This window comes from Lissotriton helveticus, chromosome 4_1 (assembly GCF_964261635.1).
Source record: "Lissotriton helveticus chromosome 4_1, aLisHel1.1, whole genome shotgun sequence".
Classification (NCBI taxonomy): Eukaryota; Metazoa; Chordata; class Amphibia; order Caudata; family Salamandridae; genus Lissotriton; species Lissotriton helveticus.
This window is the reverse complement of record NC_136063.1, coordinates 429181274-429207397: the sequence shown is the minus strand read 5'-3', so window position 1 is coordinate 429207397 and position 26124 is coordinate 429181274. Positions and strand designations below refer to the sequence as shown.

Sequence of the window (26124 nt, the reverse complement as noted above, 5' to 3'; positions counted from 1 at the left end):
AGGGCGGGGTGGGGTCGTGGACCCTTTGCCAGGAGGCTCTGCGCCTCTGGCAATGGCTGGAACGCCAGGGCGTGACCCTGGTGGCTCAACACCTGGCAGGTTCTCTGAACGCCAGGGCGGACAAGCTCAGCCGTCGGTGCATGATCGATCACGAATGGCGTCTGAACTCGGACATGGCGCAAGGCCTCTTTCAGCGATGGGGAGAGCCTTGGTTAGATCTATTCGTCACCGAAGAGAGCGCGCAATGTCATCAGGTCTGCGCGTTGGAATTTCCAAGGCGGCACTCGCTCAGAGACGCTTTTTGTCGCGAGTGGAGTTGCGGTCTGTTGTACGCCTTTCCGTCTATACCACTTCTGCCCAGAGTGCTGAAGAAGATCAAGGGCGACCGGGCCCAAGTCATCCTTGTGGCACCGGACTGGGCACGAAGGTACTGGTATCCAGAGCTACTCAGTATGTCAGTCGATCCCCCGGTTCGTCTGCCTCTTCAGGAGGACCTTCTGTCGCAGCAGCAGGGGACGGTCCTCCACCCGAACCTGTCCAGTCTCCACCTCCATGCTTGGAGATTGAGCGGCGACAGTTGAGGCCATTTGACTTGCCTCCTGAAGTCTGTAACGTCATTCTGGCAGCCAGGCGTCCCTCCACAAAGTCGGTATACGCCTGCAGGTGGAACAGATTTGTGGCATGGTTGTGGATCCTCTTGCTGCCCCTCTCTCTGAGGTTCTTCTCTTCCTTCATTCTCTTGCCCAGCAGGGCTCTGCTCTGGGCACTATCATGGGCTACCTTTCTGCCCTTTCAGCCTTTCTGAGGCTGCCTGATCAACCTTCTTTGTTCAAGTCCCCTATTGTAAATAGATTTCTAAAGGGCATCACACACACGTTCCTTCCTGTTCCGTTTGTGATGCCTTAGTGGGACTTGAACCTTGTTCTTACATTTCTGATGTGTGCTCCCTTTGAGCCACTTCACAACTGTCCTCTCCGCCTTCTTACTCTGAAGACTGCTTTCCTAGTTGCCATAACCTCTGCCAGGAGAGTGAGTGAGCTCCAGGCCCTTTCTTGTACTCCTACTTTCCTTTCTGTCCATGCGGACAAGGTTGTATTGCGTACTAAGCCATCTTTCCTGCTCAAGGTTGTCACAGCCTTCCACATCGGGCAGTCCATCACCTTGCCAACCTTCGTTCCGCCACCGCACCCCTCTAAAGAGGAAGAGCGGCTCCACCGTCTGGACCCAAAACGTGCGCTCTCATTCTATTTATTTATTTATTTATTTATTCATTTAAAAAGTTTTATATAGCGCTGGCTAGACCCGAAGGTATCAGAGCGCTTTACATGAGCATCAGATCATAGTTACAGGTTGCATCGTTACAAAGGTTACACAGTTCTTAGAGCATGGCAACATAGTTACTTGTAAGGTCGAGATAAACAATAAGCACAAATACGTAAGGGGAAAAGAAGGTAAGGTGAGAGATTCAGGGGAGGCGGTTGGAGTAGGGGAAGTAGACAGATAATGCAGATGGGAAAGAGGAGGGGAGGGTGAGAGACACCGTATGGGGAGAGGAGGGGGAAAAGGTGACGGGGATACAAACCGGTAGACGAGTCAAGGCAACGTCCAAAGTCCAGTAAGCTATGATCCCAGGGGAAGTGGTATCCCTTCCCTATCTCTATTGCGAGAGGTTCCCTTTACGCAGTGGACTCTCTCAGAGGGGTCTCTGAGACTCCAAGGCCTACATACTGGATCCTTCCCCAAAAAGGGGAGTGCTTGGCCAAGGGGTGCCATACCATACCTCAAGTGTGAGTGGCTCCCTTGGCGCAGTGGACTCACTCAGCGGGTTCGCTGAGACTCCAGAGTATAGATATTGGATCTTTCCCCAACAAGGGGAGAAGGAGTGCTTAGTCAAAGAGCACAAAGGACAGGGGGTAGGCAGAGTAGCAGGCAAGGGGAGAGATTCACGGGAGAGAGGATAGGAGCTAGGGAAGAGACAATAAGGAGAGACGAAAAGAAGTCTGCCTAAAGACCGACTGGGTAGGTGACGACCAAGGAGGGAATCCACGGCCCATCTCCCCTATAGCTAAACTAAGTAGCTCCATCGGGCATCAGACAAAATAGATCAGTCTCAAAACATTGAGAGAGGAGGGAGGGAGAGACATAGATAGAGAGGGAGGATGCGGTAGGAGACGACAGGAGAGACGAAAGGAAGTGCAATAATGTGGTTCAACAATATACTAGAAGAAGATCAACAAGTAAACATTAAATCAAACAATCAGCAATACAATTAGGGGATGGGAGAAAAGATAGAGAAAGTAGTGGGGCGTAGGGGAGGAGGGAAAGTGAGGATAAGGGAAGATAAAACCGTAGAGACAAAAGGAAGTCTGTCTAAAGACCGACTGGGTAGGTGACGACCAAGGAGGGAATCCACGGCCCTTCTCCCCTTTAGCTAAACCAGGTAGCTCCATCGGGCATCAGACAAAATAGTTCTGTCTCAATACATTGAGAGAAGAGGAAAGGAGAGACATAAATAGAGGGAGTATGTGGGAGGAGACGACAGGAGAGACGAAAGGAAGTGCAACAATGTGGTTCAACAATATACTAGAAAAAGAACAACAAGTAAACATTTAATAAAACAGTCAGCAATACATTAGGGGAGGAGGGAGAGGAGAGAGAAAGTAGTGGGGGGGTAGGAGAGAGAGTGAGGATAAGGAAAGAGACAACGATGGAGACGAAAGGAAGTAGAGACCGACTGGGTAGGTGACGACCAAGGAGGGAATCCACGGCACATCTCCCCTATAGCTAAACCAGGTAGCTCCATCGGGCATCAGAACAAAATAGATCAGTCTCAAGTGGCGAGGGAAGAGGTTCACAGAAAAACAGGGTGGGGACAAAGGGCAAGTGAGGGCAGAGGACAGAAGCTGGAAAGAGTAGGAGCGGAGAGGGGGAGTGGGAAGGTAAGGTCAGGAGAGACGCGGGCGCGTTAGCCCGAAGTCCGGCTGGGTAGGTGATAGTCAAAGGAGGGAGCCCAAAGTCAATCTCCCCCATAGCTGTGATATCTCTTCTTTTCCTCTGTCGATCCTTTTCAGTAAACTCTCCAATGAGAATACTCTTCATCCAATTATTAAAGTTCCGGAGGTAGAAAATGCGACTTTGGCTGCGTTGTTCCAGTCCACACTCATAAAGCACGTTGTAAAGAGCAGCTACTTTTGACCCATGGCCTTCAAGCCTTTTGTACTTTGCAGGTGGCTCTTCAGTCTCTAATGTAGTATGGGAGGAGATATATTTAGAGAGTATGAGAAGTCGTAGGCCTCCCTGTTTAATTCAAGATGATGACTTCTTGGGATAGGTCCTCATCCATTTCCATTTGTGGGTCCCGTAGTGGTAGGTGGTCCTTGCTATTTGTAAGGATGGGATTAACTTGGCTTACCATGCCCCAATCTAGGTAATGCCCTGGGATCCTTAGTCATAAATATTAGCGGTTAATTATAGTAAATAATATCATTTAATTTGAGGGTTTGAGTGTCTGGGGATGAGATCAATGAGCACGCTCTGTTTGTTTTAATTGCATAATGTATCAGTCGTTCCAAGATGGCTGCTTGCTTATTTAGTGGTGGAATAGATCTGGGGATTAGTCCTATCACTCTTTCTCTGCAACAAAACTACCTGGGTATAGTCCTCTATCTGTTTCTATGGGGGCAGATCAGCGTGCATGGTCCTTTGTTTCTGTTTGATAGCGTGCTGAAAGCAATTAGTCCTATGTGTTTGCCTATGTGGTGGTGTAAGGTGAGTGGTCCTTTCTTTGATTTACCAATACAGCTAGCTAGCCATTTTGAAGTTCAATCGCACACGCCAGTTCCGGGTGGATGACAAACTCTTTGTTGGTTACGTGGGCGCTAAGAAGGGGAAAGCGGTACACAAGAGGACCATCTCCCGGTGGATCATCTTGTGTATCCAGGCATGTTACTCCTTGGCTAGAAAGGAGCCCCCTGTTGGATTGCGGGCTCATTCCACCCGAGCCACGGCGACTACAACTTCCCTGGGCCGGGAGGTGCCCTTACAAGACATCTGTCAGGCAGCTATGTGGCTTCTTTGGCCGTTCTGTCCTCCACGAGTTTCTAGTGTGATTATTGGTTCGTAGACCCACCACCGGGGTTGGTATTGCTGGGGTATCTATTCTAAGGTAAGGAATCTATCACTAACGTGTCTCTTTCAGATGCACAAGTTACTACTTGTGTAACGATATATCTGTAAGAGACATTAGTTAGTGATAGATTCCTTAGCGACCCACCCATCCTCCCCGCTCTGCGAACCGATATCTAGGGTTAGGGTTACCCACTTTCAGGGCCCTAGTTTCAATGGCACCAGTGTTGGTTTTTAACATGGCTCAGCGCTTCTGGCGTGGAAAAGCTGTGTCTAAGAACTGACGTCAGCACGCGGAGGTGGCCTCTAAGTACTCCGACGACGTCATCACGGCGCCCACGACGCCGACGACGGACGCGGAGCCGCATACGACGCCTACCGACGCAAGGGTACTGCTACGCAAAAATTTCCGGATCCAGTCTGACGCCTGGGGATATTCTAAGTTAAGGAATCTATCACTAACTAATGTCTCTTACAGATATATCGTCAAGTAGTAACTTGTGCTTTATAACACTTAAGGGCCATCACAAATAAAGATCAGAATTATCCTGTTGCAAGACATTTTCAGGCTATACATAAGAGCATCCCCCAATGCCTCAGATATTGTGCGATAGAGTCCATTCCATTGACAAAGAGAAGAGGAGATAGAGAGGCCCGCCTAATACGAACGGAGACAAGTTACATATTGGAGTTCGATTCTAAGTGGCCGGGGGGGTTGAACGCGACAGAGGATCTTCATACATTTTTGTGATTGATTTTAAGCCCTAGTACTGCTCCCTACCTCTTATCAATTATTCCTTCAGTATAGAATTTTATGTATAGATCAGCTGAACTTCTGAAACTGATTTAGAAACTGCTCTTAGCTGATAGCTGGATTGGCACAATGTGAACCCCCTATATTTAGATAGCTCGTATGAAATGTTTTTTATGATTGGTTTTAAGACATTTTGGGTAGTTTTTATCTATGTGTCTTTTTATCAATTGTTTTAGATGGTTGCAGGGTGTTATTTATTTATAATGGTTTTACAGAAGTTTGGCAACTGAATTACTGTTTATTCTGAATTCTCAAAAAATTATTTCTATGTTTGCACTTTATTGGCGCTAGTCACTTTAATCTATAGCACTGAGGCACAGGTCACTTTTATCCATAGTACTGTAGCACCATGGCACTTTTTTCTTTTAGTGAATTATGAATTGAATGATTCTCTATTAGTATGGCTATTTTATACAGACGGTATTTGATCCTTGAAGGATATGTAATTAAGTTTGTGTAGGTAACTTAAGAATTATCCTGTATTATATTGGTGTGATGCAGTTAAAACTATGGAAAGGTAGTTGCTGGAGAGAAAGCAACTAAGTGACTGTAGGGATTTGTTTTTTCTATATATCTTATTTATGTACACATGTTTAACTTTTTCACGTTTAGGTGAGCACTTAGGAGTAAGCGTTTATACATTGCATCTTAGATTGACAACAATGAGATAATATTTTATGGTATTTATGCTGAAATGTTTGTCTTGAATTGAATTTATTCTTGGAAATTTTTTAACATGATGAATTGTTTATCTTGTAAGCATTTAAGCTGTTATTTTACAAAATGACATTCCTTTATTGAGAAACATTGCAAGACATATCATGTTATGTATTTATACATGAAAGTATTTGATGCACTTGCACTTTAAATTCGGGCCTGTCAGTGCGCACGGTCAGGTGATCAAGGCCGCTTCGACGGCCGAAACGCGCCTTGACTTGTTAAAGAAATAAAATAATGCTGGCATGAAAAGTTGGTCTGCGCCTGTGATTCCGTGTCTAAGCGGTGTTCGTTGCGAGTTGTTGCATATATATATATATATACTACAGAAGGGGGCTGGGATCAGCCCCTTTAAGAGTAAATCAAGCTTCATTCCTATGATTCCCAAGGATGCGGTGGACACTTTCCATGATTGTGTCATTGAAGATATCAAAAAATTATACTTGCAAGTAAAATCTAAAAAGAAAAAGAAACGTATACAAAAAAAGCGTGAATATGGCAACCTTATGAAAAAGTTGGGAGATAACGAGATCATTATCAAAAAATCTGACAAGGGTGGTAACCTGGTTATCTGGCCTAAAGAAGATTATATCAAAGAAGCCAAAAGACAATTGAACAATGCAGTTTGTTTTGAAAAAACAACCCACAAAGACTACATGAAGGCAACCGAGATCTTGAAAAAACAGTTAATGCAATGGCGTAGGGAATGACTCATTTCTCAAGATGAATACAAGTTTATGAACAAAGAAAGTCCAGTCCTGCCAGTATTGTATTTAATACCTAAAATTCATAAAGCTGTTTCTCCCATACCCGGAAGACCTATCATTTCTGCCATTAAAAGTGTTGCTGAACGGGTTGACCAATACATAGATTTTTTCTTGCAAGAGCTGGTCAAAAAGTTACCAAGCTGATGTCATCAGTGATGTCATTTGAGATGTCATCAGTGATGTTATGAGTGATGTCACTGACCATGTCATGAGTGATGTAATATGTGACGTCATCAGCAGTGCATAGCTGAATTAACTATGACGGGGGAATTTTAATGGTTTTGTATGAGTGAAATGTCCAGCTAACTATAACATGTGTGAAACCTATGGTTTTTTCATTGAATTTCAAAGGTTTTGTAAATGATAATTTTTAAATGTATTATATTTTTTATACTGATTTACTACATTTTAAACTATTTATTTTTAGATATTTTATTTTTTAAATTACATTACACATTTTTTATATAAATTGGAAAAAAAATGTTTTAAAAATATTGAAATTGTAATATATATATTTTTTATTTAATATTTTTTTATTTATATATATTTTATATAGCAGGCAATGATATCCTATGGAAGGAAATTCAAGTTACTGGTAAGTACTGTTAAATTTACTTTTCAGGAATAGTAGTGAGCTAGATTGGGGAATTAATTCCTCTTCAATCCTCAGGTCCCCTGTGAGCCAACTAGCCCACCAGGTACCTCCAGTATGCGCCAGGCAGCTGTGTTGCAGAGAGTCGTTCAAAGGGCACGCCCCCTTTTTACAACACTCTGCAACACAGCTCCGTGGCGCTTACTAGAGATACCTGTTGGACTAGTTGCTCCCTAAAACGCGCCTCAGGGCATGTTTGCACTCACATCACCTCAAGCCCCGCCCCCTACCTTCACCACTGTGCTAACGCGCCCTGTAGAGTGTTCTAAGTTGGGGGATTAAGTCCCCTTGCATACTGGGGGTCCCTGGGGGCCAACTAGTCCACCGGGAACCTTCAGTATGCGCCAAGAGGCTGCGTTGCAGAGACTTGTAATGAGGCCATGCCCCTTTTTACACCTCTCTGCAATGCAGCCCCTGGGCACGTTTGCAGAGGGGGAACTAATTCCCCTTGCATACTGGGGGTCCATGGGGGCCAACTAGCCCACCAGGAACCTCCAGTATGTGCCAGGGGGCTGCATTGCAGAGAGGTGTAATGAGGCCACCCTCCTTTTTACACCTCTCTGCAACGCAGCCCCCTGGAGCGTTTGCAGAGGGGATGCGTTGCTTTTCCCCGGGGGGTGGTGGTCCCCGGGGCAGTGTGGGGGATATTGGGGCCCCCCCACACTTCTTTTTGACTATGCCCCCGGGATTTGGTCCCCTTGGGGGGGTAATTTGAAAAAAAGCAGACCAGGTTTAAAAAAAAAAATTTGGGGCCTTGGGGGTCCTTGTGGGACCACTTGAGCAGGCCTAGAGGGTCAAGCGGTCTCTACCCTGCCCCCTTTTTGCGTTCTACACGTTTGTTTTTCTGCTTTCTTGTGCCTCGGTCTACCGAGCACAAGATGGCTTTCTTTTGCCTCGGTCTACCGAGCACAAGATGGCTGCCAACACTTCCTGGTTTGGAGTGTTCACAGCCAATGAGCATGCAGCTCGTACTCGGAAAGGTACGCGTACGGTACGCGTAGGGTACTCGTACCCTGCGATTTTTGTCAATGGGGGCGGGGGGCCTTGGGGGTCCTTGTGGGTCCCCCTGAGCAGGCCTAGGGGGTCGGGGTGTTTCTACCCTGCCCCCTTTTTGCGTTCTACATGTTTGTTTTTCTGCTTTCTTGTGCCTCAGTCTAACGAGGCACAAGATGGCTGCCAACACTTTCTGGTTTGGAGTGTTGACAGTCAGTTGACAGCCAATTAGCATTCAGCTCCTGCTCGGGAAGGTACAGAGTACAGTAAGCCTACTGTAAGCTTACAGTAAGCTCCTCTAGATATACTTATGATTTTCCTTATGATTTTCTCAGGAACTATTGAACGGATTTACACCATTCAACAAAAAGGGTCATCTGCTAACCGAACTCTACCTTTTTGCCAATTTTGGTGTAATTCCGTTCAGCCGTTCGGGCTGTAGCCCTGCCCAAAGGTCCTATGGAAAATTGCATGTGGAAGACACATTTTGGGACCCCCCTTTTTTCTCGGCCCCCGCTTCACGAATCACCCCCAAACTTTCAGGGAGGAGCGGAGCAGAGCAGGCCATTTTCTTGGAGAAATTCGTCCACCGGCGCCAACGTTATTCCAAATAGAATGTTGCGGATTTCCTGTGGGAACTAGGTTTTAACTATAACTACCTACTGGCGACTGCCAGTAGGTAATAAATATATATATATATCTATATATATATATATATCTATATATCTATATCTCTAAATCCTTTTAAAGATTAATTAGTGTCCCTGTACTCTAAGCTCAATAAACACATACAAGCAATATTATACGTATTCAACAATCCGACACAATCTGAAAGCAAAAAAAGATACAAAATAATCTGACACAAAGGGGGTTGTATACTAACTACAGGTATCTGGTTTCACAACCATCCAAGAAAAAGAATATAACAAAATTTAAGAAGCACTTTCCTGCGTCCAACCGCTCGATGGTGGAATATGCACAGTATGTGAATCTAAAAGTTTATGCTGCAAAACTATTGTTACAGGTATGTAACTCATTTTGTTCCTTTCATTACTCTTTCTACAGAGGGGGCTCCAACAATAATATCGCAGATGCCTCCCAATCTGCATGTAAAACACGGGCAGTCTCCTTCCTTTAGAGGATTTTTTTAGAGGTGGGTACAGAGGTAACTTCAAAGGCAGAGGTAGAGGTGCACCTTCACGTACCCCACCTGCTAATAACAGTGACTTCATATCAACTCCCCTGAATATTCATCACCTGTAGGCGGACGATTACATTGGTTTCTATCCATTTGATAGTCATTAACAACAGACAAATGGGTGTTGGATATTATCCTACATGGTTACTGGCTGGAACTCACAAACAACCCTCCCAACATTCCCCCTATTGCTCACAAACTGTCTTTAGAACACAAACATCTCAAACAAGAAGTACAAGTTCTTCTAACAAAAGAAGCTATAAAACTCGCCCCATTACATCAACAAGGAACAGGAGTAAATTCACTATGCTTCCTAATTCCAAAAAAAACAGTTTAAGACTTGGATCGTAGACCGCTAAACTTAAACATATTGTCAGAACACTGCCACATAGTCACTCTGCAACAATTGCTTTTGCAACAAGATAACTTTGGCAATGCTAGACTTAAAGGACGCATACTTTCATATACCCATTCACCCAGCACATCGCAAATACCTCAGATTTGTGATAGGGAAGAATCATTATCAGTTCAAAGTGTTTCTGTTTGGAGTAACAACTGCACCCAGAGTGTTCACCAATTGCCTAGCAAAAGTAGCGGCACATCTGAGACGACAACAAATACATATCTTCCCATACTTAGATGACTGGCTCATAAAAGCCAGCTCACATCTCAAATGTGTACATCACACTCACATTACCTTAAATCTTCTACATCAGTTGGGATTCACAGTCAATATTCAGAAATCCCATCTTCAACCCAATCCGATTCAACCATATCTTGGAGCCATTCTAAACCCTCACATGGCTCTAGCATATCCCAATACAGCCAGGATTCAGAATTTACAGACACCGTTAAAACAATTTCAAGTGAACGAGTATCTCTCAGCCAGAACATTCATGCAGTTACTACGGATGATGGTACCGTGCATCGCGATAGTGCCTCATCCAAGACTAAACATGCGCCCTCTACAAGAATGCTCGGCACCTTAGTGGATCAAGCTAGTGTTGGTAGACCGCTCTCTGCAGTGGTGGAACGCACAAAATATTGTCAAAAGGGCAGCCATTCATTGAACCTATTCCACAAATCGTGCTCACAAGACCTCTCTCACAGGGTGGGTTGGGCACACTTACAACGGTTAATAGTTCAGGGTCTTTAGAAGTCCGAACAGAACTATCACGTCAAATACCTAGAGCTGCAAGCAGTTTAACAAGCGTTGAAAGCATTTCTGCATCACCTGGTAAAGAAAGTCGTCTTAATCTGGACAGACAATATAACACCAATGTCCTATATACAAAAACAGGGGGAGGAGGGATGCACTCCAACTGTCACGCCTCTCTCAGATAATTTGGTGTTGGGCAATTCATCACAAAATCCATCTACTAGCAGAGTACCTTACAGGCACAGACATTTTTGCAGATCTCGGCAGAAAGAAGCAACAAATACACAAATGGAAACTTCACCCACAAGTTCTCCTTCCGTACTTTGCCACAGTACAGAACTCCAAATGACCAAACTTCGCCTCCAGGTTCCCACACCCTCTATCCTAAGGCAGTGCCCTGTGAATGAATTGGTCAGGGATATTTGCTTATGCTTTTCCGCCTCTCCCTCCATTTCTAGTTCGGTAACACAGGCGGACATCTCGCACAGATTCTTGTAGCTCCCATATGGGCTCGTCAACCATTGGTCTCCACACTGTTGGAACTGTCAGTGGTTCCACATCCAAAGCTTCACATAACAACACATTTTCTCACACAGAACCGTGGAGAAATCAGACATCCAAATCCCCAAGACCTCAACCTTGCGATTTGGCTCCTCAAATCATAGATTGGTTATTTAAACCTGCCACCAGAGTGTATGACCATTCTTAAAGAAGCAACCTACCTTTAGAGCATGTTATGCAGCAACGTGGAAAAGATTTGTCATATATTGTAATAATAATACAATTGATCTGCTAGATGCATCTATACAAAACATTATTTGTTATCTTTTTCATCTACAACGCGCAGGTTTAGCCCACACTTCTATTCGATTACACCTTGCAGCAGTAGCAGCAGTTCTTCAGAACCGGCAAAATGTATCTTTATTTAAAGTAGCTGTGATCAAAGCATTTATTGAAGGCCTTAAAAGAATACCACCCAGAGTACAACCTGCACATGTCTGGAACCTTAACATTGCTTATAAAACTTATGGGCCCACCATTTGAACCATTACACAATTGTTCACTGCAATTTCTTTCATGGAAAGTTGCCTTCTTAATAGCTATTACTTCACTGAGACGAATTAGTGAGTTACAGGCATTAACCCTAGAAGAACTCTTCTTTCAATTGCATATAGAATTGTTCTTCGTACAAATCCAGAAGTTGTCTCTGCTTTTCACATGAACCAATCAGTTGAGTTACCTGTATTCTTTCCTCAACCTGATTCAGTAGCAGGGAAGGCTCACACTTGATGTCAAAAGAGCATTATTGTACCACATTGATAAGACAAAAATTGTTCACAAAACAATTTGTTGCTTTTGTTCCCCTCATAAAGGAAAGGCCATCTCAAAATCTGGCATTTCGAGATGGATTGTCAAACTTGCTAAATTAAAGCTAAAAGAACTTTAACAGTACCTCCTAGGGCACATTCTACTCGCAAAATCGGAGCATCTATGGCCTTTTTAGGTAACATTCCCATGGCTGACATATGTTAGGCTGCTACATGGTCAACAACACACACATTTACAAAACCTTGTGCAGATGTGTTAGCACGTCAACAGGCTGTCAGAGCTCAAAATACTCTTTCAAACTACTGCAACACCCAAGGGGGTACTGCTATGCAGTCTATGCAAAGAATGTGCATGTATAGCACTCATGCCTCGAACAGATTGTTACTTACCCTGTAAGCATCTGTTCTTGGCCTGTAGAGCTGTAGAATATTGTGCTCCCTCCCTCCTCCACGAACACCTATGGTTGTTGCAGTTATTCACATTATATATGCATGGACTTATCTATACTGCACTTACTTACTCCATTCTCACCCTCTTGCGGGAAAACAAAGCAACAACAATGGAGTCAATGGGGTGTGGCTTGGGAAGCCATCCTAACTGATGCCATCTGAAGCGGCTCCGTGTCGCCAAGCCAATAATCCGACGACATCCGCTGATATTACCGCTTGAGCGGACCCGGCGTCAGCCAGGTTGACGAGAGGACCCCCTGGGGCTGCACTGCGGCGGAAGGAAGGCTACCCTAGAGTCGGACTTTTAAGCGGGGTCACCCGGGCCTGGCCTCCGTGACTCATGGTGCTCAGCCGGCGCTCCGGAGTGGGGTGTGTGACGGGCTGCAACTCTTAGGGCGGCCCCCTTCAATGCCTGGAAGATGCGCCGTTACACAAGCTGTTTTGGAGGACTGCCTGATCGGAGCTGGAGTGGCTGTAAAGATTGGCCGCATGTACCCAACAGCTTCCCCCATCTAGTACGGTGGGGTCAGGCCGGTCCACCCATCTCCGCTGGACTGCCCCGGGGGACGACAGGCCCTAGTGTGACACCTTGGTTCGCCGTTGTGGAGCAGTGCAGGCGCCCCACAGGACTGAGGGGAGGCGTCTGCGGCCTGGCATTGACAAAGCATTGGAGCCCCGGGCCCCATAAGGTATGGACCACATGTCTCCCACCGGGAGGGCACAAGTTCAGCGGACAAAGGAGGTGGCCTCGTGTCCCTGGGATACAGACTTGGTACGCCCGCCATCGCATGATTTGGCCTTAGATCAATTTGGCTCTGTGATGGTGGCTTTGCCCAGGGCGGGGACTCCGGCGTACATTTCTCCTGCAGCACAACATCGGCCAAAGGCCAGGAGACTTCTGCGAAGGCTTTTATGTTGGAACCCACACTTACCTACACAGCCAGTGCGGTCGCCCTGAAGATATTGCAACGGCTGCGTAGGCGGAGAACGAAGTGCTGGAGGTCCGGCGGGTGAGATCTCCTTAGGGGGTCCACCTTGCAGTCCATCCCTGGGCTGCAGAGGCGGTTGGGCTAGGCTCAGTGTGGCTTGTGGCCTGGGGTGGACCGTGTCCATGAGGCCAGGCCTGCGGTGATCCACCCCCAAGGAGGGGAGCGATCCCGAGAGCCCCCCTCTTCTGTGCCATTCCCCCCCTCAGCCCTACCCCAACACTTCAAAAACGCTTGGGCAGACAGGTGGTGTGGGGGTGGCCCTCTGCTCTCAACATCAAGATGCGGAGGGCCAAGCAAGACAAAACAATCCACGCTCTATTGGTTTCCCGGAGGGATGCGAAGGCGATCGGCAGAGGGCTTCCTGACAGTGGTTGGGGTCTGTCCTGCCAGAGGTCTCCCTTCTTGTTTTGTAGTGGAACAAGCCCACAGTGAACTTATAAGGAAGCCCCCCCCTATCCCTCCCCTTTTTATAGCTAAACTGTTGAACTATATGGATTGGGACGGTATCCTTCAATTTGCCTGTAGCCACAGAGATAAACAGATACATGACTCTCATAACATCATGATTTTCCCAGATTACACGTGGATAGTTCAGCATTTGCGCCAATCGTTCACCGTGGTCAAACACAGACTCCGAGTTAAATATCCAATATATGCTTCTGTTCCCGGCTCAGATGCGCGTAATCTAAAAGAATAAATCCTTTTTTTTTTTTTTTTTTTGACACCCTGAAGGCTAACTTCACACGGGCCGATGAGACTGTGCATATCCGGCCTCCTACTCCGCCTCCACTAGAATCACTCTTCCCAAGGCACCCGAAGGAATCGGCCGAAGAAGTCTACCTACAAATGACGGCACAGGTTGAGATCGAGCTGGCGCTCTGAGGCGCATGGTGAATGACTCCTGTCTGTAATGAACATCACCAGTGAATCTAGCTGTGTATCTCCAGGTGGCCCACACTAGACCCATCATATGGCTTGGCGGATGTTAACAATTGCTACCTGCACGCCCTGAAACTTTATGGTTGAGGGTATCGGGCCGTTGGGGAACCATTAGCAGGAGACTCCGTGGGCCCATCCAGACCGTGCTAGATACTTCATGTTTTCTGAGATATTGGGGTGGAGAGGAGGGGGGAGAGTTGTTCCTAGTTTTGCAATGTTTAGTTCAGTTGCGTCACAGGCATAACCATACCGTACACCCTATACACACACACAGAATGGCGTCCACCCTGAGGGATAGATGGTTACATATACCACTAATACAGAGCCCGGTGGGCTCAATATCATGACTTGGAATGTCTGTGGGGTGCTAAACAAAATCAGACTGGGAGCTGTTCTAAAACAAGCCAAAAGTCTGGATGTGGACATGCTTCTTATGCAGGAAACCCATATGCTGGGGACTAAGGCACCCTGCGTAGCTCGGTATGGACTTAATCAGGTCTTCCACTCCGGATTTGTCCAGAGGTCACGAGGTACAGCGATCATTGTACACCGCAGGATCTCTTACAGTGTCTCCAAAATATGGTCTGACCCGAGAGGCGGTACACCTTCATAACTGGCACTATTCATGAGTAATCCCTGACACTTGGCAGTTTTTACGCCACTCCTCCGCTGGAGCAAACTCTGGTGGGCAAAAGCATACAATAATGGGGGTAGCTCCAGGACAGCCTAACAGTGATAGGGAGCTATTGGAATGACATAATGGCACTCATTGACTGGTGGCACCCCGGGACGCAGCGCAGGGTAAACTAGACTACACAGTTTGGTGTCTACTCTGGGGTGGTCGGATGCATGGCAAGCCTATCACCCAGCGGAGCCGGGCTTCACCTACCTCTCGGTACTACACGGATCTCTCTCTCTCTAGAATTCACTATCTTTTCCTCCCAAGGGCGTATGTCCACAGAGTCACAGGAATTGTCGTCCTTCCTAGGGGGCTATCAGTTCACTCCTCTAGTAAAACTAAAGCTACACACAACCCCCTTCAGATGGCATATGTCACTCTGGCACTTGCGAGACCCATCCTATCATGCCATCATCAGGCAAATATTTTGCACTTTTTAGATTCCAACTTGGACAGCCCCCCCGCTCCCCCTCCCCCCCCCCCCATTCGTATGACACAATGTGAAGCCCTTAAACCCACAATATGAGAAGTAGATATTATGCCACCGAGCTTGGGAGAAACGTTGCCATAAGGCACAGGTGGTACATCTTGGGGCACGCCAACGTGCTCTAGAGAGTGAAGTAAGAGAGGGCACAAGATCCAATGCCACATGTGAGCTCCTCATGCAACAGCAGCTACATCAACTGCATACAAATGAAGCTCAATGCATCTGACAGGCGACCCAATCCAGAATATATCAGTGGGGTGATAAATCTAGCAAAATGCTACATCGTTTCTGTCCGGCAGCATAGTCGCCCACCCCAGTGCTAGTGTTGCGTTACGGAGGGAACTCTATGCACCACACCCACTGCAGTTGTTCAAGTGTTCGCATCATATTACCTGTGACTGTATACAAAACAGGAAACCATAACTCGTGACCAAATTGTGGAATTCTTCGAAGATCTACCACCGAAATCGCTACCGGGTAACATTCACGAGTAAATGGACGAACCAATTACAGTTGAAGAACTCAATCAGGCACTGTCGGGACTACGACCAGGCAAAGCACCAGGCCTCAACAGCTTCCCAAGTTAATTTTTACGATCTCACAAGCCCCTCTTGGGCCCTCATCTCCTAGCGGTTCTCCATGAAGCCCTAGAGCACTACATCCTCCCCCCTCAGATTGACGTAATGCTGAAATTGTGGTGTTCCTCGAGCCGGGTTGCCTGCCTGAGGAATCTTCCTCATACCGCCCTATTTCTCTTCTGAACTTTGAGCCCAAGCTCCTAGGTAAAATCCTGGCAGATTGACTCCCCACACATATCCATGAGCTTGTCCACCCGGACCAGGCGGGTTTCATGCCACACGGATCCACACGACACAACATCAGACGAGTGCATAACGCCATTGCGAAGGCCTCGGATCTTGGATGCCCTGCGGCCCTCCTACTTGCTGATATTGATAAGGCCTTCAACTCCCTCAACTGGGATTAGTTATTTCTCCTTTTTGCAAGCTCTCAATTGCGGCCCACGTTTCCTTTCATACGTCTGTCTATTATACACAGCGTGGGTGGCGATGATACACTCTAAGCGAATCCCTATTCACCAGGGCACAAGACAGGGATGTCCGCTTTCCCCCTTACTGTTTGCTTTAGCATTCGAGCCCCTGCCAACATTAGTAAGGTGGGACCCCATGGTGCGGGTATATGACTTGTCTATAGAAACATCAAACAGAATCGCATTATATGCAGATGACGTCCTGTTCTTCCTTACAGATCCCAGGTTTTCTGGCCTGCGTATTTTATAAATCTTTCGTGTATTTTGGAAAAATTCTGGGCTTAAAACCAATCCTGTGAAGTCTGTGGAGATCAGTGGAGGGGTACATGGTATACGCAATTAATGTATTCTATAGAAGGGTTCCGGTATCTAGGGGTGTTTGTTTCTCAGCGACCGATTTGTCTCATGGTCACTCAATGTTGCTCCGATATTAACACGCCTCAGAGAGGATATCAAAGCGTGGTCATCTCTGCCTTTATCCTTTTATGGGCTTTTGGCCATCTCCAAGATGGTCTCTTACGCGAATACTGTACCGACTTCAAAACTTCCTGTATGAAGTTCCAGCGAATTAACACTATTGTAAACCAGTTCTTGTGGGAAAGAGGTGCAATTCGGGGGCCCTCCGGACATGTACACAGTCCATTTATTGCGGATAGGTCGCCGACATATATGCATACTACTCCGCTTCTCACTTACTCAATATTAACAAGTGGTGGTATAGTGTGTAGACGGACCCAGCTTTCACAGTGGAAAGGTCAGCGATGAACTCTCAAACCTTACTTGAGCTTGACCTCCTATATTCTCAGTCTAACCTAGATCATTTGCCACCCGCGTGTAAAGTGGTCATATCATTATGTTGGGGTTCAGTTAAGAAGATGGCCTGGAAAGGGCGACTGACGCAGACAACTCTTCTCTGACATCATACTTGCCTCCGCCAGGTCGCCACACTACCTGGTTTTAGGGCTTGGGACAATATTGGGATCTCAACACTGGGCTACATAATGCATGGGACGGTGCTCAAGTCCTTCCAACAACTGCAAACGGAATACCAACTACACCATAGTTAATTCTACAGAATACTCCAACTCAGGCATGCACTGAGATCTGGTCTTGCTGGGTCACATACAGAGGCATAGACCTGCCTCCCCATACAACACCTGGAATCCTCCATTACATAAAACACCCATGCCCGCAGGAGTGGTGTCTTCCAGGGTTAGCGGACCTGATTTCTCAGGACATTTAATAGTGACTATCCATAGGTCAGGATGGGGTGTATCACCTGTGCCAAAATTGGTTTTCATGGTTCTATTATTTTTCTGGCTTTGGTTATACTTTTGCAGTATGTATGTAATTGGGCCTCACGGGCGAAGATGTACTGGTTAAAATAAAAAATTAGTTTTGAAAAAAAAAAAACACAGTAGAGTCGTTGCCCATGCACACTATCACCGAAAGGAGGAGTCACCTTACCTCGTGACTGGAAAAGACAACTTTGAAGAAAAACAACTTGCAAACATCCGGACCCAACACTAGATGTAGGAGTATGCAAAGCCTGTGAATCTACAGCTCTACAAGCCAAGAACAGATGCTTACAGGGTACGTAACATAATCCTCACACAATGATGCAAGGTTATAGGCAGAGGAGGTTCATGTGTACATGGGAATACTAAGATGTTAAACTTGAGGTATACAAGGTTAAATAAGAGCAACATAGTGAAGACTCTAAACCCACAGTGCCATATACTCTTAAAGCACTGAATACGCGGATAGAAAATGCATCCAAGCATATTCCCACATTGCTGAATACCAAGCCTTTGAGCAGAATTCTAGAGGCTGGAAAAGCCAAGTACTCAACACTGACGAAAAAAGCAGTCAACGGTCTGCTAGAGACTTCCCATCCTTCCTGAGAAAGAAAAAGTCACCAGTAAGGATACGCCGAATCACAGCACCTCGACTTCTGAGGATAATCAAGCTCCGAAAGAGAAGGAGGGATGGGCAATCTTGAAGGAAGAAGTCTGAGTGGAACCTAAATTCTGACATCACTGAGGTTGAGAGAAAGACAAGAGCATTGGAGGCTGAAATAGAAAACCTAATTAAGAAAATCTGATCTTTCAAGGAACCCATGAGGCCTCTGAAACCACCATGGTCTTTAAGCACTAAAAGGCCAACACAAGATTCGGTTGTCGGAACAGAAAGAAAGAGGTAGATCATGATGCAGGCATGAGGTAGGAGGAATATATTTTTCTAGCATGCTCTAAAGATTTAGGGTTTCGCAACCCACATGAGGAAATGCAGGAAGATTTCGAGACTGACTCGCCTTAGGAGGAAATAGCCATATTCCTCAAGGCCATCCACCCCAATGAAATCTTATGACACAGTTGTGAATAGGGCTGCCTATGTTTTTGGTGTAGAGATAGAGATGCTACATGCCTTCTTTTGGAAACCATAAGTCCAGTTTTTTAGAAAAAAAACAGTTCCTCCCAACGCTTCCCGAGAATTGTTCAACAGAGTAAGGTTGTGTTCTCAAGGCTGACTACATCAAAAGCAGGTATCCAGGTCATTGAGAAGAAATATAGAAATTCCACTTGAGATCAAAGAAAGTCAACTTGAACCTTACTCTTTTGGTCTCAACAGCTTAAACAAGGGGTCATAATGCAGGTAATCATGGGAGCCCTGCCAGAGAGAGCAGCCATGCAACAAGGAAAGATATTTCACCTAACCCTGGGGAGATGCAGTTGACAGAATGGTCCCTGAAATAGCCAAATTTGAGGACAGGAATGTTAAAGATTACATTTTGTACCATTAGCGAAAGATGGAGACCAGCAACTTAAAGATGTTACACTTTCAAGTACAAAATATATTTAACATGATTTCAAAGAAAATGCAGCGTTCACTTCATCAAGACACAGACAGGTTAATATCAAACACATCTCGCAATATATAAACTTTCCCATGCTGCACTAAAGGTACAGTTGTCAGCCACTGATCAAGAAATTCATGGAGGGAGCAAAGAGGCAGTGTTTATGAAAACACAATTTGACCCCTTGTATAAGGGCACTCTTGGCTATCTTATATTGAAAACTGCTCTTGGTGTCTATCACATCATTAACATACGGTGCAAGAAATCTTATATAGGGCATCACACAACTTAAAGACATATATCGCAAAGAGTTAGTCACATTTGCACATCTTCAGGTGGAATAAGACATAAGCACAACCCAACACTACAAGTACCTACAGTTGACACATGCCTGCCGGGCGCAAGGCCTAAACACAGACGACATCCCCGAATACGCACCCTTAGAGGGACGACTCTTGATGGGGGAAATAGCGGAAAAAGCGGTCTCCTGGACATACAGAACAATGATAAACAATAAGCTAGATACACTGCAGAAATTGCAAATGAAATGGGAATCTGAGTTGGGTGAGATGGACGATTTGGACTGGGAGATGTCATTGATGCACCCTCGAAGTAGCCATCCGGTCACGCCTCAGGCTGATTCAATATAAATACCTGCATAGGGCATACTACGACAGAGTGTGACTGCACCACAGAGGAAGGGCAGAAACATCTACCTGTTTGCGTTGTCTAGGGTCAGAAGGTACATTTTATCATACGGTGTGGGAGTGTTCTAAGATTCAAAGGTACTCGTTAACTCTGATAGGGGAGAGGGAGATGATTCCAATCAACTCCTCATTTGTTTTATTGGGAATAACTACGGATATTGACCTCTCTAAACTTAAGTTGGTCTTGCTGCAGCTAGGGTTGGTGGTTGCGAAACAAGACATAGCTAGGGCGTGGGAGGCCGCAGCGGGTCAGTCTCTTGTTGAATGGAGAAAGAGCATGAACATGTATATGCTAGGAGAGAAGACTACATATAAGGAACAGGGCTGCCCTAAAAAGTTTTGGAAAATATGGAAGCCTTGGCTTGAACACTATGGTCTCGCTCTCTGACTCACAATGATTTTATATGGTTGAGCATAAGGCTGGAAGGGGAAGATGTAGCCTACAATAATGCTCTGGCACATGGTAACCTTGTTTGACTCTCCTTTACTGTTGATCAGAAATGCTACTGCTGTATGCTTGAACATGTTTAGCTATCATATTGATTACCAATGTTGTTGTCTTGCAATTTGGAAAAATGTAAAACATATTTTTTTTAAAACCGAAATCTTACGTTGCCATACACAAGGAAATGGTATTAATCTGGGCACCCACATTTTTAACAAAAGGTTGCTTTGCCTTTTCACATAAACCAGACTATCACTATACCAGCGTTCTTCCAAAAAGCATTCCATTGCCACAGAAAGGGCTCTGCAGACATTGTCGGGTGCGGTAATGCACTACATACAAGTAACACACAGCATCAGGAGAACACAGCTATTCATTAAACATTTAGCTCAGGGACAGCTTTATCTAAGAATACTATTGCTAGATGGCTTGTACAAACTATTCAAACGTGCTGCGCACTGGTATATAAACCTTTGTTCACTACCCCAAAGGCATATTCTACCTGAAAAAATGGAACTACTATCGTCGTTATGGCCAGCGTCTCTATACAAGAAAGTGCAAAGCAGCCACATGGCTTGAGGGCATACTTTCACAAAGCATTTTATTGATTTACATTCAAATAAGGAGGCTGAAATTGGACAAGCCATACTTTGATATGTTTTTGCATCCCTCCCTCTTCTACCCACTGTCGCATGGCAGGTAGTTCTGCTACTTAATCTGTGTAATGAATGTGAATCTGGAAGAGATTTCAATGCTGCAAAAGAAAAACGTTTCTTGTACACATGTTTCCTCCTACACCCTTCATTATGCCTCAGTGGGATGGGACCCTAGTTCACACTTACCTCAAGTGCTCCCTTTGAGCCACTACATAATTGGCCCCTCAGGTTGCTCACCATCAAATCCGCATTTCTAGTGGCAGTATCAGCCCGGAGGGTGAGTGAGCTGCAGGCTTTATCATCCAAGCCTACCTCTCTCATGATATTCCCAGATAAGGTTGTGCTTTGCACCTAAGCCTCTCTCCTTTCTAAGGTGGTGACCCCATTCCATCTGGGTCAGTACGTCACAATGCCACCCTTTTATGCTCCTCTGCATCCTAAGGAAGAGGAGCGTCTCCATTGTCTGGATCAAAAAAGAGCGTTGTAGTTCTACCTTGACCTCACAAAAGAGTTCTGGGTGGACAACCAACTCTTCATGGGTTATGTTGGAGCTAAAAAAGGTCAGGCAGTACAGAAACTAACCATTTCGCACTGGGTCATTATCTGCTATGCCCAGGCTAAGAAGCAGCCTCCTGAGGGCTTATGAGCCCATTCCACCAGAGGGAAGGCTGCGACCACAGCGTCTTGTGGAGTGCCAGTCCTGGACATCTACCATGTGGGCTTTACTGCACACATTAGCTAAACACTGCTGCCTGTACAGTCTGGTCCGATGGGATGGGCATTCAACCGTTCTGTCCTGCAGTACTTTCTAGTCTAGTAATTTGTCCACCAGGAAGCATGACTTGGGTATCCATTCAACGGTAAGGAATCTTTAGCTAGAAGTCTCTATGCAGCTAGATCTTGTCTCTACCAGATAATGCATTACCAAAGGTAAGTAACTTGTTCTTTAGTGCTAGGATATCCTCCTGCTTGAGTTGTGCACTATACTAATGCATAGAACATAACACAAATACATATAACATAACACAAATGGGTGCCAGAGGCGGCCTTAGGCATGTGCAAGCTGTGCACCTGCACAGGGCCACCAAACCCCAGGGGCCACCACACCAATATATATCCTTAATATAATAATCCTCTGAGGATGGATACATGTTTGCGTGGCGGCCCCTGGCCGGGATTTGGCGGCCTCCGGCTCTGTTCCACTTCCAAATACCCTGACCCCCCCTCTTCACTGGCCTCCGCGCTCCGCCCCGCCCGGACCCCCTCTTCCGGGGTCCCCTACCTACGCTCCCTGCCCAGGGCCGCCATGAGCCTAGAGCCGCCCCTGTGGGTGCCTTTAATGGGCATTTTTTTGCTTCATTTTGAAACCCTTTTTCATTATGTGAATTTCATGAAGGTATCCATGAAAGAATGCTGGCTTTACAGGTAAGTAACTTCTCCTTCAGGTTTATCAGTGTTTTAGCACAGTTTTTGCTTTTCACATAAGCTATAATTTAATTTGCCATAGTGCCAAGATGTCTAAAATGCTCATTTGCAATTATTAAAGTACATGTCAGAAAATGGGTTTATTCACGAAATACCTTAACTTTTTTTTCAATCAGGTCAAGTAACACTGTTGTACTCACCACTCTTTATTTCCTATTTATTCTGTTAGCCAAGTCTGAAGAAAACTGGGAGTCTCCAAAGCAAGTAAAAAAGAAAAAAAAAGCAAGAAGAGAAACGTGATTATCCGCCCATCACCCCTCATGATTTGGACATGTGTTGTTGAAACGCTGTCTTGAAGATTATGCTGTTTATGCAATAATTTTTGAACATGTACAGAATTTTATAGAAATTTCAACCGAATTTTTAAGCAAAACTGCTATGAAAACCATCCAAGGAAAGAATGAAAGGAGAGATCAGCAGAATATGCAACATTACTAGAAGATCGATTAAAATCTGGGCTTCTCACCTTATTTGGATGGGAGATAATCAGTGATCGAGAGTTACTGGTTTAACTAGCAGTGCCCTGTTTACAACATATTGTGCCCGATCTGATTTAAATCTTAAGAGCAAAGAATTAGGTGGGGTGATTTCTGTGATGTTTATTTCTTGTTTTTTTCTTAATAGATACTCTAAAGTATTGACAATTTGCACCTACTTTAAATTTAAAGTGTTCTGTTTGATACACATTCTGCCATATTTAACAATAGAATGGTAGGCCTTGTGCTTGCCTGATAGTAAATCATCAGGGCAAATTAGAAATCCATTCATAATCAGCAATGTTATACAGTTAACTCATCACGGTTCTGAATACTTAAATATGATTTCTGATTACAGAGAATGAAACGGTTGAAAGTTTTGAGAGTATGGATTGTGAGAGAAATGTGACTGTCTGATTTCGTCACTTGAATTTTCAGAGTATCGTGTGAACTTTTTAAATTATGTTTTAAGAAACTACAACCACTTGTAATTAAATAGGTTGTGTTTCCCTCCCTTGAACTTTTTCTGTTTTGAGTGTTAGGTTTTTTCCTGGAATGTACACATAACTGGCTCCTAATTGGAGAACTGGATGCTTAATGCTATTAGCCATATTGTTCGTTCTACCTAAACCTAATAATCCAATGAATTGCTGTTATCCTGCGGTCCATTTTGCTATGTTAATGTTAGCGTTGAACTAAATGCAAGAGCAGTGTATTTCTTTAATTCAGGAACTAGACTTAAATATATGGGTAAAGCATTGGGCCTGGTGAAACACAGGACAGCTTTAACTGACAGTAGGAAGATATCCAGGTTTCAGGAACATTTTCTTTTTACTGCCTTAACCTGTAGTATGTAGAATATGTATCTAGAGTTCACAAAGAGGGTGAGTTTTATAAAACTTTTCATGAGACTATTGCAGTTGTACTAAAATGATTTTCAGCTTGAAACGATCGATTTCAAATGATGTTATAGGTATATCACCATTTCAAGCACTGTGTACTTAAATTGGAATTGGCAGGTAATATTTGTATCTATAAATAGTGCATGCTAAGTCATGTACACTGTAAATAGCCTTTACCAAACTTGTGAGTTTTCAACACGGATCATGTCTTAAAGAAATTGTGTGTACAAAAAGCCATGAGTTAATTGTTGTAACTGGCTTAATTGTTTTAAGTGAGCAGAGAATTAAACCATTTGTAACAGCAGTAACCAATGGTACTGATCACCCTTCCGATAGTATGTCTTAATGTTGTAGTTGACAGCAGTTTGGTAGTAACTCAAATACTGGAAGAGCCGGTGGTTTAGTTGTCCTGAAGCTGAGCCATATTCGTGAACCGCTCTCCTCTTAAATGATTACTAACTTTTATGCAGGTGCATTAACACCAGATTCAGGAACATGGCAAGTATGTTTGTGTTCAGATTTCTTTTGTTTAATAAAATACATTTCGTAGTTGATTTATTAAAATAAATTAAGCAGGTTCATATTTTTTTGTTGCCTAATGAAAGTGGATTGTTTGGGGGTAATTACTAGCACTTCTTCTCCAGCGTTTGATTTTATTGCAAGAAAGAGTAGAGGCTTTTGTTTTTTGCAGTTTTATATAGTACAAACCTGGCCCAAGGGTATTAAGCGTTTTATATGAGAACGAATTGTTACACTTTTTTCTTTTTCTAGGATTGAGCCGATTAAGTGATTTGCTCAGAATGACAGGAAGGTGAGCGGGAGCTGGGATTCAAACCTGGTTTTCCAGTTCCAAAGTCGATAGCTGTAGGTGATAAGCCAAACATTTGTCCTCACAAATTTCCCATTTTCTGCTTCAACCGAACTATGCTGGGCAGTTATCAGTTTCCGAGGTTTTATCAGGGTTTTTTTCCAGCATAATGTCTTGCCAGTACTTTATCATCTGCAGTAACTTGGTTTCTGCTTCTTTTTTTTTGTTATTTCCGTTAATTAACTATTCTTCTTGGCATTGAACATTTGTTTGTATACTGTCATTGTTTAGTTCTTTTTATGGCCCCACATAATTACATTTTTTCTACATTTTTCAGATTAAAGTAAATTCTCTTAGTGTTTAATAAACTGTAGAAGTTAAAGGTAAAATGTTTCATGATAAATTAATCTCCTGTCTGTCCATGATAAATCCATGTCTTACCTGTGCATTGAACCTTCCCTAAATTGCACTGTTCTTGGTCAGGCAGGTAGTCAATCAATCAAAACACGTTATTTCGCTTCATTTTCGCTGCATATAAAGTACATATAAAACACATCATTTTATGTTGTATAAAATTAAAGCTAAAACCTTGACTGTGCAGACTAGGCATTCATTAAAAGGGTTAGCAAAAAGTGGCATAGTGCATAATAACTACAAAATTTTAATAGTTGTAAATGTATGTCTTAACAGAATACTTGATCTGTCACAATGAAATATTACATATTAATACAATTCATCATACAGCGTGGTCTGTTTGGGATCTCCTACTCTTCAGAGAGGACCATAGGAATCGCGCTATAGAGTAAATAGCACACCAAAGGGTCGGCCAGCAATTGGATAAAAAACAATGCTGGCCAGCATTGACAAAAATTATATCTGCGCAAAAGTGGCAGAATAAATGTTTCCTCTGGAAAATATAAAATCTTCAAAAGAATAAAATATGTAGATCTGTTTGAGTTGACACCCCATCACAAGGACATGAAGATAAATCTGCTACTGACTGATAGCTAAGCATCAATGGTATATAATTTAAGGGTAACCTAGCTAAAATTAATCCATGATTTTGCGCAAAGGCTAAATAAGAATATACCTCCTGGGTGATCGGGGGCGTATTTGATATATCCTAACAGTAGATTTATTTCTGTTTGCCTCCCTTCTATCTGAAGCAGCTTTCTCTAAAAAGATCTTTTAGTCTCACCTTGGAGATTTGCACACAGCTAAGAGGATTCTCGTATAGATCTTGAAAGCTCAGATCACTCGAACGCTTTACATACTGCAGCAATGAAATCTTCGATGCAAAATCAAAATTTAAACAGCCCCTCAGAATAATCTGATTTAGGTTTACAGTCTGTCTTCTCCAAATCAAATGGCATTGTAAGATAGGCGCAAGACGTACAGTATCTGAAAGATATGGCACATCAAGTTCGCTCTAGCATATATAGT

At 44.3% G+C, this 26124-nt stretch overlaps 1 protein-coding gene across 2 annotated transcripts in view; it reads left to right on the top strand.

Annotated features, from left to right (window-relative positions):
- Positions 1-24441, top strand: part of MTDH (metadherin) — a 448308-nt gene extending 423867 nt beyond the window's left edge. For both annotated transcript variants that reach the window (XM_078686988.1, XM_078686989.1), the window contains exon 12: positions 22665-24441. In XM_078686988.1, coding sequence (XP_078543114.1) covers positions 22665-22735 — 71 coding nt within the window. In that variant the 3' untranslated portion in view covers positions 22736-24441. The remainder of the gene's footprint in view (positions 1-22664) is intronic.
- Positions 24442-26124: the final 1683 nt, after the last annotated feature.